Source organism: Akebia trifoliata, unplaced genomic scaffold (genome assembly GCF_017979445.1).
Source record: "Akebia trifoliata isolate Shusen 1 unplaced genomic scaffold, ASM1797944v1 Contig01317, whole genome shotgun sequence".
NCBI classification, from domain to species: domain Eukaryota; kingdom Viridiplantae; phylum Streptophyta; class Magnoliopsida; order Ranunculales; family Lardizabalaceae; genus Akebia; species Akebia trifoliata.
This window is the reverse complement of record NW_028237666.1, coordinates 44704-60459: the sequence shown is the minus strand read 5'-3', so window position 1 is coordinate 60459 and position 15756 is coordinate 44704. Positions and strand designations below refer to the sequence as shown.

The 15756-nt window shown below is 35.3% G+C and overlaps 1 protein-coding gene across 6 annotated transcripts; it reads left to right on the top strand.

Moving 5' to 3' along the window:
* The first annotated feature begins 289 nt into the window (after positions 1–289).
* On the top strand, positions 290–4439 carry LOC147380541 (uncharacterized). Of its 6 annotated transcripts, none has more exons than XM_086431568.1 (6): positions 295–1096; positions 2525–2703; positions 2913–2996; positions 3449–3523; positions 3621–3849; positions 3957–4439. In XM_086431568.1, the coding sequence occupies exons 3-6, from the start codon at positions 2965–2967 to the stop codon at positions 4071–4073; spliced, it is 453 nt and encodes a 150-aa protein (XP_086287694.1). In that variant the 5' UTR covers positions 295–1096; positions 2525–2703; positions 2913–2964; the 3' UTR covers positions 4074–4439. The 6 variants fall into 6 exon arrangements, 5 of the variants coding, with proteins under 5 accessions (XP_086287694.1, XP_086287695.1, XP_086287692.1 ...); XM_086431566.1 differs by having other exon boundaries at positions 296–1096; positions 2908–2996; XM_086431570.1 differs by having other exon boundaries at positions 297–1096; positions 2908–2996; positions 3660–3849.
* The last annotated feature ends 11317 nt before the right edge of the window (positions 4440–15756 follow it).

Here is a 15756-nt window from a genome sequence, read left to right as displayed (position 1 = left end):
ATGTGTGCAAATCTTCAAGTCGTGAACCCTTTTTCATGTGTCCTCTAATTTTTTAGATTCACACACTACCTCAAAAATGATTAAATTCGGTGTCACTGCAGCGCTAAATTCGACGGCCCTAGCCCCTCGTCTATTTTCGTCAGCACAAAGCCCACGGTTAGCCCAAGGACAAAATTCGGCAGCCTTAGCCCAACGAATTGCTTTGATATTTTTCACATAAAAATAAAAAAACAGCTAAAAATAAAAACTATATCTGTCTTCTTCTCCCCCTTACCTCTCTCATCTCTTTAAATCCTGAATTTTCTCTTAGAGGAATCAAAACTATTTTTTTTCTCCCTTATCTCTCTCAAACCCTAATCTTCTCAACCTCTTTTTCATCTCCCTTATCAAAATTGAAGGTCAAATCGAAGAACTAAGCTCAGATCCTTCGACTTAAGATGACCACAACAAGTTTCTCGAAGCTGTGCAACTATAAGTTCTTTAGATTTCTCACAAGAAATTTCCTATTTTGTTGAATTATGGTCTTCAATAATTCACATTTGAGTGTTGTTTTTATCATTGTTTATTAAAATTTTCAAGAATCTTGATTAGTCACTTGGCATTGTTGGTTGCTTTCTTAAATGGAGTCGAAGATCTATTTTGGGGTTAGATGCTGAAATGGAGAGATTTTCAAATCTCATCTACCATTAATATGATTTCGATTAAAATGTACTAGGACGGATCTGCATTTTCAAGCTCAAATTCTCTATGTATATGTGTTTTTATGATTTGTCTATCCGATGTTAAATGAGACTTCTCTTGCATAGAATCCATACCTGAATCTGGAACTTAGCATCTTGTTTTATTTTCTGGATAATGTAGGTTTGATCGTGATTGAAAGAAAATTGAGGATTATGCTTTTTAGATTTTTTATTTTTCCCTTGATTTGTCTCTCTCAAATCTCACAGTTGGTTGCCCCACCCTACCTTTATTGAGTTAATTTTTTTAATATGCTTTTTTCATAATTTCTCTCTCTAATGTGTACAATCTCCCCTCTCAGACATTATTTGAGCTCCAAGCAGCACATACAGAGGATTTTGGATCTAGATTTGATTTGGTGAGTTTCAACTTTATTTCCCATTATTTAGATTTATCTCATTGTGTTGAGTGTCATAGATTCAACTGGATTTGAATTGGATTCATCAATTTAACTGGAAAATTGGAATTGCATCTGTATTTTGAATATGGAAGAGAGAGAGAGCTCTTGATTTTTAAGAGAGTTGCACTCGTTTGTGACATTAGGAGTTGCACTACCTGTGTAAGAAATAAATATTTTATATATGCTTATGTCACTACATGTGTATGACTGTTTCCAAGTTACAAACTTGACAATCTCACCTTTTTCATCTCTTTAGAACTACAATGAGCAGCACTAGTACTTCTCACAAACAAATTCATAGCAGGCTTGTCACAAACAACACACAATTCTATGAAATTTTCTATTGACACTATTATAATTACATTTAAATGTTGCAAATACAATTATTTAATTAGATTGTACTTGATAAATATGTGTGGCTAACATGCCACTAACAGAAGTAACACTACGTCAAAAAAGTCTAAATTCGGTACTTATTTGACATATAGTTGTTGAGAATTGAGAATAAGCAGTTTTTCTTAGAGACTACTCTCCAATTTTCAATTTCAAAATGGTGCCTTTATATGTGAAGTATGTCTATTCATAGAGGATTTGACTAATGTTAGTAAGTTATGATTTTGTTAAATGCAGAAAATTAACTAGGTTGAGCTATGGACTTGATTCATAATGTGTTGCAAAGAACCCTGGCTTGAACCCAAGATTTGGGCAAATTTTTTTATCTTTTGGTGTGGAAAAGAATGACTATCGGTTATACTGAATATAACATAATAAATTAAACAAATTATAATTATTCAAACTTATACACATCTTAAGCAAAAACTATGACAAAGCAAGGAAGGACAACATCCGGATTCTTCACAAACAATTGTTCTACTTCGATATGTGACCCTTTGATACCAACTGAATCAAACCCTTCTTCATGCCCTTCTCCAACTGTATTAATGACTACTCCAGCAATTACTCTGCATACTACTACCGCCCTTTTCACATTCTTTCCCTTGGTAGTGATGTCAACCTTGTCATCACTCAGAATCTCACTTCTTGCACTCAACTGAATTTCGTTCTTCTTCGTGTACAAAGAGTTCCCAAGATGGTGAAGGCCTTGCATTGGATTGGTTAGGATAGATACAAATGGAGTGTATAAACCATCTGGTCAGAGGGGCTGTGACCCAATGGCTTCTGACATTTCCACAAAACTTGTATAAATCATGGGCCCCACCGATATGTTTTATTATACAGATATCGTGCTTCCAGTTTCTCACATTGATTATTATTAATATGTTATATATATTAGTAATGAGCATCGATTTCTTGTTCTCAAAATACCAATTTTGAGTGATGTTCTCAATGCTCACAACTACTGCGTATGTGCTTCCATGAACACAGAAGTAGAAGTAGGATCATGGAAACTAGGTGGAGTGCTGCTTTGGTTTCACCATATCCTTTGATGTCTTTATGCCAAGACTCAAGATCCATAGAAGGATAATCATCTGAAATAAGAGCACAGACACCTGTGTTGTTTCTCAAGGTATTGGTGGTGCTGGCCTGGATGTTATTCAGTATGGGTGAGTGATAATCCTTATATCGATCATACTGCATAGGCTACTTATCTGAATATTTCTTAAAGTGGTACATATATTATTTCTCCTCTTGTTTATCACATGTTGGTACTATTTTCAAGTGTTGTTTTCCCTATGATTGATGTTAAACTTATAACTGACATTAGACAACCAAATTATGCTTATGTGTATCTTTCTTTTTATTTGTAGCTTAGCATCTACACCCGCAATGTTTAACAGCACACTCACAAAAAATGAAGAGTTTTCATGTCCAGTAGATGGATCCATAATGATAACAGGTATATTGTGAATATCTCTTCTTTGTTAGATTGTATAGCGATGTAAGTGTAAGACCAGCAAGAGGACTAGCTCCTTTGCAATCATTTTATCGTCATTAGATTATTATTATTATCAATGATTGGAAGTATAATTTATTAATCAAATATGCTGGGTTTCAATTACTTCAAGATTGGCATATCCCACCTCAGTTTCCTCATACTTGGAACTTTCAATTTACCAAGGATTTACTGTAGAATGACCTTCTTATAAAGAGATTTTTAACTGTGACGTATCTATGCAAACGGCCAACCATCTTCCTTACAACGGAAATGGGTTGAAAATTTTCACAAATGCTGGAGGACTGGGGAAAGTTGACATTAAGGACATCTTGGAGTGTGCTGCAAATTTATATTGTAACTTCACGGTTGAAGGTTGTAAAAATTTAAAACTAGCAGTTTCCTAACTTCTACAGATCCGATGAAACATCTTTATGTGGTAATGACAACAGTGGCATGTTCAATTTCGAAAAGGGGAATGCGGTTTTCAGGTTGAATTGATGTTTATTTTTTTTCGCTTATTTCCCATTCTTGCCATTTTGTTGTAGTAGTGGTTGTTGGTTCACATTGTTTTTGTCCTCCTCTTAGAGAGGGTCATGCAAACTCTACTGCCCTTCGTATCAACAGGATGGGAAGCTCCCCCGAGCTGAACCCAAAGAAGAGCATTAAAGAAAATGGAGCTCTAGACGGCGATTTTCTGACTTTAGGCCTCCCTGCAACCTCATCATGTTCAACAACTTCTAAAGTTAAGCAACCCTTGGTATTTCTGCCCTCCATTTACCAAGAACGGGCCGAATTCAATATGCCACCATATCAAGTAAGATTAAATGATACCCATTTCACTATCCCAAATTACTGTTATAATTACGCTGTTTTATTTTTATTTTTTTTTAAATATTTGAACGTGTTTGATTGAATTTGAAGGGAAACATTGAAGACCCGTTGATTCATCGAGATGGTTCAGTTCAACACCAGCCTCATTACAGCTTCTTTCCTCCGAATGGGCAAGCAGAATGGCCGTTTGGGAATGACCACAAGTGACAGAATAAGCGAGACCGTTGATGGTGTGGATCTCAATCTAAAGCTATAAGTAGGAACCCATTTTGAAGAATGTATGTAGGTTCACTCTTATAGCATTTGCAATCCATGGTTTCTTTCAAATAGGATGGAAATGGAACTAGAATTCAGTGTCTCAAGAAGAAGATTTGTTCATGAATTTGCTGTAGAAGACTATGTGTTCTGAATCTTACCCATGTGAGCATGACCATGAGAAAGAGTTATGAGAGGGAGGAGAGGTTTTGGACACTAGAGATAGAGATGTAGATTTTGTTTGTTTTATTCTGAAATAATGTTTGTTGTGTTGTTTTGTGGTTCTGTTTAGTTTGGTTATGGATTATATTTGTCTTCTCTGTAGGGTTGCTAAGACCCAATGTCTATTATTGTTGCTGACATGTGTGTGTGTGTGAGTGAGAGAGAGAGAGCATTGGGTTCGACCCAAAAACCTTTGGCTCAATTGGATAAGCCATCGTCATTTGTGTAAGGTGAAGTGGAGTTTTAAAGGGCAAAGAGCCACCTAGAAACTCAACGAGTCAAAAATATGGCCCAATTTGTAATGTAATCCAAGGGCAGCACAACAAACCGTAGTCTCAAGACCCTGTCAATTTCCGATTTACGTCGGCCAACTCTGAATGGGATCTGTCGGGACCCCTTGACTCTGGCTGATCCAACCTGACCATTTCTCTTCACAAACTGGTTGAGCAAGTTCAATTAGTTTGTGTCTTGCTTTCCTTAACCGTCAAAAATATGTAATTCCACGGTCCATGACCGTCGAAAATTATGTTATTTGACGGCCTATAGCCGTTGAATTTTTTTTTCGACAAGTCCCAATTCAATGGTCCAATTCGATGGTAGGGACTGTTGAATGTATCCATAATTCGACAATTTTAGGACGTTGATATTTGGGTATTTTGACATAGTGATTGATGAAAATCACTACAATTCAAAACTCAATCTCTACTCACATTTTTATGTGTATCTATTATGAGGTGCTGATCCATTTAAATAGATGAAAATAAAGGACCTAGAGATTCTCTTTTACTAGGACTCTTATCTATTAAGATTTTTTTCTAAAACTTAAAATGTACTTTCTAATTCAAATCAAACTGGGATTTTCGTTAATTATTGACGTCTCTACTTTATATAAAATCCTTGTGCAAGTCAAAAATTAAAAATCATATAGGCTAATTGGACCACACGATTATGAGATTCCAACACACGAGTCACTGAAATCTTATTTTATATTAAATATTAAAAAGTGCTCAATGTATATAGAGCTGGCCCCACCAATGGCATGACCCCCGTGTGTAATGAGAAAGCAAGTAAAATCAAGCAATTAAATTGCCCTCTAATTTTCTCACCACTAACCAATGACTTGTTTTTCTATCTTAAGACGGATGGGAACACGTCATTGGCACATAAATTTTGAAACAGCAAACCTTCGTCCGTTTATATTAGGATTTTTGTCAAACAGAATTTTTCGTTACAGTTTTAACAAACTTGCTAAATGCGTGGCACGTCAAACCTAACATGGGTAGTTTTGTAAATTAAGAGATGCATTTAATAAACGCGTGGTATGAGCATTATGTGCGTGCCATATTGTATTTATATTTAACCTCCAATTTAAACATGCCACATCGACAACGAGTTGCGGAATTGAATGAAACCTGTTTTAAGATTAAGTCAACTCGAATTCGAATCAAAATCGAGTCCACTCAAACAGTTTAAATCCTTATCTTCATTGAAGATGAAGAAAATAGGATTATTATAAGAATCGTTATCTTATAATGGTTAGAAAACAAATCGAAGATGAAGAGACTTGTAAGACAAAGACAAGAACAACCTTTTATTCTATGATAAAAACACCATATAACAGACACATCAAAAGAGAAGCAGTATCTCCTCATATTTTCCTACGGATAGACACAACAACAACTAAACGCTAATTCAAACAAACCACTGATTCGTGCACTTCAGCCCATAAATCTTTTTATTCTTAAAAAAAAAAACAAACATATACAGAAAATTATAATATTACCCCCCTTTGATTAATTAAATTGCCAGGACAAGTCCCGGCACCGACTTTCCAGTCGTATTGGAAAGCCTGCTCTGCCAGAGTGGCCAGCAATTCAACGAAGAAGAGGAACTTGATGATAGGTTGGAATCCCCAAAACGAGTGACGGTAAGTGATGTATTAAAGTACTCTCTCACTCGTGTTATTATCCCATCAGTGACTGTCCACACGTGAATCCAAGAAACAGAACAGTTGTGATCGAATCCCTCGACAAAGACCTCTGACTCGATAGATGTAAGAGAGAGAGGCAGAAATAGGAAGGATTGGTGAGTTGAGGCACCAGTCAACAAGCGCATCATATGTTGGTGGGAGGGGGGGCCATGGAACCACCACTCGATGTCTGGAGCGAGAAGTTGGTGGACTGTGTCTACGTCTCGTGCGCTTAAGGCTTCATATAGGGCGATAACCACCCTTTTGTTGGATTCTTTTTTTTCTTCCCCCAGACTTACTTGTGAGTTAGCCAGTTCTAGCAGACCAGCGGATCCAAAAAAAGAAAAATTGAGAGAGAGTGAGAGCGAGCGAGCGAGCGATAGAGGTAAAGGGGGTAACGGGGATTGTAGCCTCTTATATAGAAAGAGGGACTAGGTGGGGGGTAGATGTCAATAGTGAAGGCCCACATAGAAGTAGCCACTCGGTCAAGCCTCCTTTATTGATCCGTATTTATTAACTAATTACACATACCTCCAACATAGAATTTTATCCTCTACAATGCTTACTAAGAGTCGTTTAAAAAAAATGTGCGTTTAATAAAAAATGGCACAAAATCCTCCAATAAGATTTAGAGGTTATACTTGATCACCAAACGGTGCGTCGACAAAATTGCACTCGCTGAAACATACGCGATGTCATCATTAGCCATGCTGACGCATCATTTTATCATTAATCTTTGAGAAGTCGTGCTGGAGTAACCTTAATAGGAACCTCATATCGCACTTTTCGACGTGAAAGTGGATAGAAACGAAAGATGCTTTTTCATTCGTATCTCGATGAAAAGCATTTAGCGTTCTCATACACTTTCATGTCAAGGTATGCGATATGAGACTCCAACTTGAGGTCACTTCAACATTATTCATCTTTGAGTTGTGATTTTAGAACTTTATTTTTTCACTCGATCTATACTCAACTGATGTGGCAAGGTGTAAAATCCCGAGTTTTCAATTCGTATCTCGATGAAAAATAAATAGTGGAATTTTAAGAAAATCTTGAAAGTGGGACTTAAGGGTAAAACTTTAGAATATTTTTGATCATTTTTAATGGAATCTGACTTCACTATTGGATTCAAAATGATCGAAAAACATACTTTAACTTGTAAGCATACTCAAATGCGAGTCTAAATATAAAAGTTACAAAATCCTCAAATACCGAGTCGAACCAAGCTAAAATAGTGACTTTTTGCTAGAGAAAAAATTATTAAGATTTGATTATACCATTGGATTCGTAATAAAAAATTATAGAAAATGGACAATTTACTTGTTATTTTTGGAGACCAGAAAGTTGAATTATCATTAAAAACGAAAAATGACGTCAATTTTAGGGGTCACCTCAGGCTAAAAATGTAAATTTTTGTTAGAGACAGAATTTTTAGGAATTGACTATACCATTAGATATTGAATGAAAAATTAGGAGAAATAGAGTATTCATTTGTCAGTTTTTGAGTCCGAACGATCAAGTTATCGTCGATCAAGACAATAGGCGAAATATCGATTTCGTCAAATTTTATATAAATAAAATTTTTAATTTTTTTTATTACTTCGTCTTCTCCAACCCGTCCAACAGCAACTGAATTTAAAAAAAAAAAAAGAATTTGTTTTTTTTTTAAATTCCACCTCAGATCTCTCACAAACGATTAGTCGTCGACGACCGATGCAGAATGGAGAAATGTCTGCAGCCTCGTTCTCTATAAAACCCACCAAACCTCTTTCCATTTCACTATCTTTTTCACCCCGTATTGTCAAAAATTAGTCGTACGTATATACGGGGATTTCAAAACTTCGACCTCGGATTTCATCGATTTCGGGGTCAAACCGTTCTCCGTCGTAGAAGGGAGAAATGACGACGACATCGAGATCTTCAAAACCACCGGGTCAGATTCAAAAATCAGCCACTTCGAAATCCGATCTATCTCGATTTTCATGTCGATCGCCTCGATTTTCACGCATGTGCTTGAATTCCGACGTCTAGAGATTATAAAGAACTCTCAATTTCTATTAGTAATCATAGATTGTAAAAATTGCATTTAGGATTTTATCAAAAAAATTTTGATGTATTTCCAAAATATAGAATTCTTTTATTATTTCAAAATTCACGCCAGAAATTGCATATTTGATATGTTTAATTGTATTTTTAACAAATTATACATGGGTAGGGTATTTTAACGGGTTATTTCCATCAATTGGGTTTTGTGCACTGCTCAGACCCCGTTTTGATATAAAAATTATATTCTTTTTCAATATTATTGATAAAAATAAATTCTATAGTTGGAAAATGTGATTTAATATTTAATGAACTCATATTGAGTTGATGAATATCAGAAAATGGATATTTTATTGAAGAGATTGAAAACTGTAAAAATCAAAAAAAGGAAAAAAGGGTATGAAATAGTAAAATGTCAAAATCACACCCGAAGGGTGATGTCTGCATTTTACATTGTTATGTTGTGTGTAGGTTGGTGAATGGATATCTAGGGATAATATTACTGGTTACATGTTTATTTACTTTCTGTTAGCGCGAGGCGTTGTTTACTTTTTCGTTTTGTTATTTATTTTAGGCCGTTTGGCCATAGTTACATGGTAGGAAGTTGGATATCCATTCTCAACCTTGTATTGTTAATTTCTCTATTGTTTTCAAATGAAATATATATATATATATAGCTATTTTGTGAGCTGTTAAAGAGTTTGTGAATACTTGAAGGGATAGTGTGTCATATCATCCGGAGTGGTGTACTATCTTGGGATGTACGGTAGGGACCACCAAGCTCATACATAGTATGGGACGCATATAAGAGTCGAGTCACAACTAGAATCTAGGTTTATTCTTCTCTATCTTTACCAGTGAACTTGTAATGTAAAGGTGGTCGTATACGAATGATTTGTATATTTGGTAATCACATGCAAGCCTGATAGGCATAGACGAAGATGATTAGTCAGTGATCACTAACAATCTATAGTAGTCGAACGTTCTGACACATCGAAAAGAGATCCATTGATTACGGTCACGTCAAACGGCCAGCCTGAGCCGGATAAATGGTCAACCAAGCATGGTAAGTGCAACGATCGACTACAAAATCAGGAACGAAAAATCAGAGAAAAATTGTAACATCATGTCCCGACTGGGAGCGATCCAGTCATGAATCCCAACTCTCTAATTCTAATATTCCACCATAGTGTATTATGTATCTGTTGCCTTACTTTGATATATAAAATGAAATGCATGTTTAATATTTTTTTATTTGGTAAATTAGATTTGTATAAAAAGAGAATATTATAGTAAGTACTGCTGATCGATGTAATGTGAGTTTTAAAATGTTTAGTTGCTCATCCCTGGCTATATGTACCAATTAATTGTAGTTTCTTTTATAAAATTTTTTAGATTTTAAAATGATTTAGTATGCTTATTCATTCATGTTAGAAAAGATGATTGAAAGAAATTGTGTTCTTCCGTACTGGGTAACCATTGTTACTCACCCTTTCTTTCTCCATTTTTTTTAGTTTCAAATTCGAAGCTTGGCGAAATAGGTGTAGATCACGAGTGAGAATCATCTGGTGGGTCAAATAGATAGTCAGAGTTCGTCACTTGGTGAGTATTGGGGTTATAGCCCTAGTGGTATCGATTGTCCAAAAGTAATAGATTTTGTTCTGAGCGTTAGGACTTTTGTTAGAGTAAGAAATATTTGTATAATCCTGTATTCTGTTTATTCTTCCGCACTCTTATCTTTCGTACGTTATTAGATGTATATAGGCTTCCGCTAATATTATATTTTATATATATATATGCAGGATTGTATGTTGTTTATTAGGTGCAGATTGAATCGCCTTGGAATGCTAACATAAAGAGAGGAGATCATGCCGAAATTTTGAGGTGCCACCTAGTACCTCGAGATCTGACATGGGGATTTGTGTTAGCATTTGGCGGGGCGCTACAGATGGTATCAGAGCATAGCATTAGATCCGTATGGGATACAGATCTTTAGTGTTTTGAAGAGTTGGCTGATACCACAGATATTATAGCGATAATCATAGAGTGCCACTAGGAATTCGGTATCCGAGCTCATCAGTAGTTCCGTATTGGAATTACGAGTTCTGTTGTGTCTAGATGTCTATAGAGCCTAGTAAGCTTAAGATATGATATTAGGTTTGTTCTGTTAGTAATGAAAATTGAGTCCTTTGCTAAGTTCTAGGCTACGGTAGCTATTCATAGTTACGTAAGAATGAATTTGGCCTTATTCTGATAAGTGCCTTGTTACGGATAAACAAAAGTGAGAGGAGCGAACGAGATAGAGGCTAAAACGCAACAGTGACGAGACAGATTCTAGATTAGACTACTGATCTGATAGCACAACTAATGTTATTCATAGGACAGGTGGCTGAGTCTTATGACAAGTTCAGAGAGGAAATATGAATAATACAACCACCACCACCTCGAAACCAAATGAAAAGAAGTCAATTAGTATCTAATAAGAGACAAATAATTACGAAACTAGCAAATTCATAGGAAAAATAACAATACATGAGGAGCGAGATGATAAACATACCTACTCGATGGATGGAAGAATTTTATAAGAAACAAAAACATATATTGTAAAATCAGTTGAAAGAAAAAGTTGTATTTATGAGTGGCAAATTGGGACATAAAGGAGAGAAATGTTCGGGTCGACGTCAACCGATTAAGGATGCGTGGCTCAAAAAGATGCCAGACAAACCAATTTAGAGAACAATAAGGTCACTAGATTTTAATAAAGTTGATAACGTACTCGTGCCACCCTGAATAGAAAAGACTAACGATCAAAAGCGAGAAATGGTACAAGACTTACCATGATTGCAAGGTACACTACTAAATCCAAGAAATGAGGAAGCGGTGGACCTCTTCGCAAGAGGTAAATATTATTCCACCTCAGGGACCACTACCACAAGTCGTGCCTTTGAAGAATGAGAGAATTCCCCAGCCCAAAGGACAAGTAAATCTAAAGATGTGGTAGTAGAATTTCCAACGATTATGTCCACCAAGATTTGAGAGTTTTTTTTCGATCCGATTGAGGTCAATGAGTGGATTTTGAAGACCTATGAGATTTTGAGTATCATGTAGTGCCCGAGAGATCAGTGGGTGACGGTGACTACTTTTTAGTTAGGTGGAGATGCTAGTCATTAGTAACGTTTTGAAAGGAATATTTTGGGAGATGGATTGTTTGAGTGGATAGACTTCGAGAGGATATTTCTCGATAGATTTATATCCGAAATGGTTCGAGAAATCAAGCACTAGGAGTTTTTGAGATTAGTGCAGGGTACTCTATCAATTACAAAGACTAAGATATGATGTTCATTACGTTGTCACGATATGCGCCCTAGCTTATCCTGACAGATCTACAGAAGGCCCGTAGATTCTTTAGAAGACTATAACCCTACCTAAGGGTCAAGAGGTCGATGATTGAGACTACCCATTATAGAGATATGATAAATCAAGAGTAAAGGATAAAACGAGAGGAGATAGAGTTACAGACCTCCAGGGGGCAAATGAGTTGACCTTAGATTTCTTTTCTTTCCAGATCAGATTCGGGCAAGAGGCCAATCTCCTCCGGATCAGTATATCCATAATATAGAACTCCTCAACTATTGAGTTGTAGAGTTTCCCATCACTGAGTTAGAGAGTAGTTGGAGCTCCAATGATGCCAACAAGGCCAAAAGAATCAACAAGGCAGGTTCAGAGCCTATAGACCCCAGTCTACCAATTGCCTACTCCATAAAGATCTACGAAGACAAGACCGTTGACATTGTTAGCGTGTGATCAGGTGGGACATATCAAGAAAGAATGTACTGGCGCGAGCAAGGGTTATGACCTAGGAGAAAGTACCTGTCCCTGACGAAGTTTTGGAAAGTACGTTATCTAATTATAATGTTAGAAATTGGAATTCTATTCAATACTGGTTCTTCTAGATCATATAATTCTGCTGAAAGTTTGCATACTTGCTAGAGCTGTTCTTTCGACTATTCATTATTCTAATATAATATTTGGAGTGAACTAAACAACCAATCTTTCTCCTACCGCTTTCCACTTTCTATGCTATCATCCCATCATCATCTTTAACCTCACCCTTTTTCTAACGATTTGATATTTATTATAATTTGGAACTACGAAACTTCTGGAAGTAGGCGATGTAGAAACTACTCAACTAATAGTAAGGGGGTGAAGGAATGAAACTAATTCAGAACTAGAATGAAAAGGTGCAAGCTTAAAAAAAATAATAATAAAATAAAAATAAAAAGCTAATCGTGAACCAACTAGACTGCGTTTTGATAATTGATAGGTATGTTTTAGGTGTAAGGATGGTTGTAAAGTATAAGAAGGCGAGTGCGATTTAAAAGACTAGGACTGTGACTATATAGCAAGTGAAGGTATGGGTAATACTAATACTATATATGATTGAGTTGAGGAACTAGTGAAATTTGAAAAAAGTATCGTACAATTTTGAAAGATCATGTGGTATTTAAAAGAAAAGAGATTTAGTAGAGTATAAGTTAGGTGGTGAGTTGATGTAAAATGTGAGAATGAATAATCTTGTGACAATGTTGCATTAATGATGACTTAATGGAATTGTGAGAAAATAGATGTAGGATTTATCCCCTCAAGCAAAATTTGAAATTATAAAGATTATGACAGAGATTTTGAGAAAATATCACAATAAGTAGAAAATGTAATATTGAATTGAAAATAAGGATAGTGGTGTGTTGCGATAAGACTATGTATTGAGGAGTAATATTCATAGTAAGTATGAGTAAAACATAATAGACAGTTGTAGACACCCCATTTTTGCACTCGCCTGATTAATCAACTCGTTAACCCGATTGCAATGATTCCCAATGATGGATGTTATTTTTATTATTTTATTTTGTTACCAGAAATATTTCAGAAATCCGGATGAGGTATCTCAAACTGACAAAACATTAGAAACCACGTTATGCTAGGAAAATACGACCCCAGAAACTTAGAAATCATCATTTTTCAAACAAAAAGAAGTTTCACGATAAAAATCACTAAAAAATTATCAAATTACCAAAATACCCCTAACCTTAAAATACCCCTAAAGCCTACATTACGATTAGGAAAACTCATTCAAACACATAAAATAACAAATCGAAATCAAATAAATCATTTCGTCAATTTTTACAGAATTTGACAAAATTAAGAAAATGCCCCTCATAAAGTTCACAACCATTTCACACAAAAAATTTCATAAATGAGACAAACTAATATTTCCATTGAATTCCTTATGAAAAATCAATTCTAAAACATCCTAGAACATTAAAAACTGACTTAAAACGTGAAAAAACCTCTCTGGGGGCAAAACGGTAATTTCACAATTTTCATAATTAAAAATTTCGAAATTAATAAATAAAATATTAAATAATTAAAGTGAAACATTAATGAAATTAATTTAAAAATTTGAACCAAAGAAATCTATCAATCGGGCTCTCAGGCAAAATTGTTGAGGGTTCGTGAGATATTTCTTTAAGGACCCCTCCATTTGGGGGTCCAAAGAATTAAAGATATAATAGAGGCGGGTTCTCCAAAAATTGAAAGCCAATCAAGCAAGATTAAAGTCAAGGTATTAAAGTCAATCAAGTGAGACTAAAGTCAAAATTAAAGTCAATTAAGCAAGACTGAAGTCAAGATATTAAAAGTCAATCAATTAAGACTAAAGTCAAAACATTGAAAGTCAATCAAATAAGACCAAAAGTCAAAATAATAATAGAGTTCTAATTAAATAATAACTCTATCTGATAGAGTTCTAATTAAAATACAACTCCACCTAAAACAATTCTAATTAAAACACAACTCTACCTAAAACAATTCTAACTAAAACACAACTCTAATTAAAAGAACTCTAATTAAACACTAACTCTATCTAAATCAACCCCTAAAAAAATCTATAAATAGAGGTCCCCACACCCTATTTTCGCATCAAATCAAAAATCCTAAGAGAAGTAGGTCCAAAAGCCCCCCTAACCTCCCATAAACCCTAGTTTTGGAGTCCCAACTCCTTACCTAACATCCCTCCTTCGATTTTAGCCTAAAGTACACCTAAAAGCCCTCCAAAAACACTCTAAAATTCATAATAAACTCGAAGAGTCCAGATAAAAAAAAAAAGATACCTTGCATCGGAGATCAGAAATCAAATCCGGAGACAGAACGAAGCAAGGGAGTATGGTACAAGGAGTAATTTTTGTCGGATCTGAGGGAACAAAGTCTTTGCTATCGGAAAGGTATAATCTCTTATTTATTTTTTTATTATTATCTAGGTTTTTTAGCAATGTAATTTATTTGGAAAGTTAGTAGAGACCTACTTTGGCCGGGCGGGGTTGGTGCCTAACACCTTCCAACCCCGTAACATGATCCCTGAATTCAGTTTTTCTCGATTCTAGATTAGTTTTTTATCCGTTTAGAGTCATTGATCGGTTCTTAGACCGTAATAACTAGGTGACGACTCCCAAACCTCAAGGGTCAAAAGCGGATCCGCGCACCTTGCGGATCGAGGGCGCTTTCAGTGGTGACTCCACTGGGGACTTTTGAGGATCAGACTTGAAAAACCCCGAGTATGGGAGCATTGCTAGAGCGACCTAGGCTGTTTTTATTTTTAGTTGTTAGTTTACATGTTTATTTATTTATTTTTTATTATTGATCATATGTTTGGATCATGAATATTCCGCGTTTGCATGTTAGTTTTACTTTTGTTTTTTTTATTATTTTTTATAGTTCGATTAGGGGTCATTTGGAATGACTCTAAATAATGCAAGATTTCAACAAGTTAATTCAGAGGGAATGATGAACGTTGAATCGTGGAATTTTTTTTTAGTTTTTTAGTTTTTTATTTTGTTCGTTAGTAAGGGCGTGTTAATCTGCCCTTTGGCTGTGTTTTTTTTTTCTTCCCTTTTCTCAAAATTTTTTTTTATTAAAGTAGGTGCGATTTATTTTTTCAAACAATGTTTTTTTTATTTGTTTTTATTTTTTTTTAGTGTTAATTTGTTGGTAGGTTTTTAGTCATGCTCTTCTTTACATTACTAACAACAATGGGCTGGCAGTAGGTGTTTAAATCCAATTCATTAAAAAAAAAAAAAAAAAAAAAAAAAAAAAGAGGTTTTGTCAACAGCAACGTTTTGGATTGCTTGTAGAAGTGGGGTCTCCCTAGTAGAAACTCATATTTAAGGGACAAACCCTTAACGTTTTAAAGTTGAGATGTGGTGTGCTATTAGTAGGCTAGTCTTTTTATTTTTTCCATCTTCTTCTTCAATAAGAAGAGCAAAAAAATAGTAACAAACCAGAGAGAGAACGTCCTCTCTCTCTCTTTCTCTCTCTCTCTCTCTCTCTCTGTTTGATAAAGAATCC

Excerpts from the sequence above, each read along its gene's own strand:
- LOC147380541 (XM_086431569.1), top strand. The coding sequence starts at position 2,965 with ATGTCCAGTAGATGGATCCATAATGATAACAG. Across the intron at positions 2,997-3,448 it reads TGGATCCATAATGATAACAG|ATCCGATGAAACATCTTTAT; the intron begins GTATATTGTGAA and ends TAACTTCTACAG. Across the intron at positions 3,524-3,620 it reads AAGGGGAATGCGGTTTTCAG|AGAGGGTCATGCAAACTCTA; the intron begins GTTGAATTGATG and ends TCCTCCTCTTAG.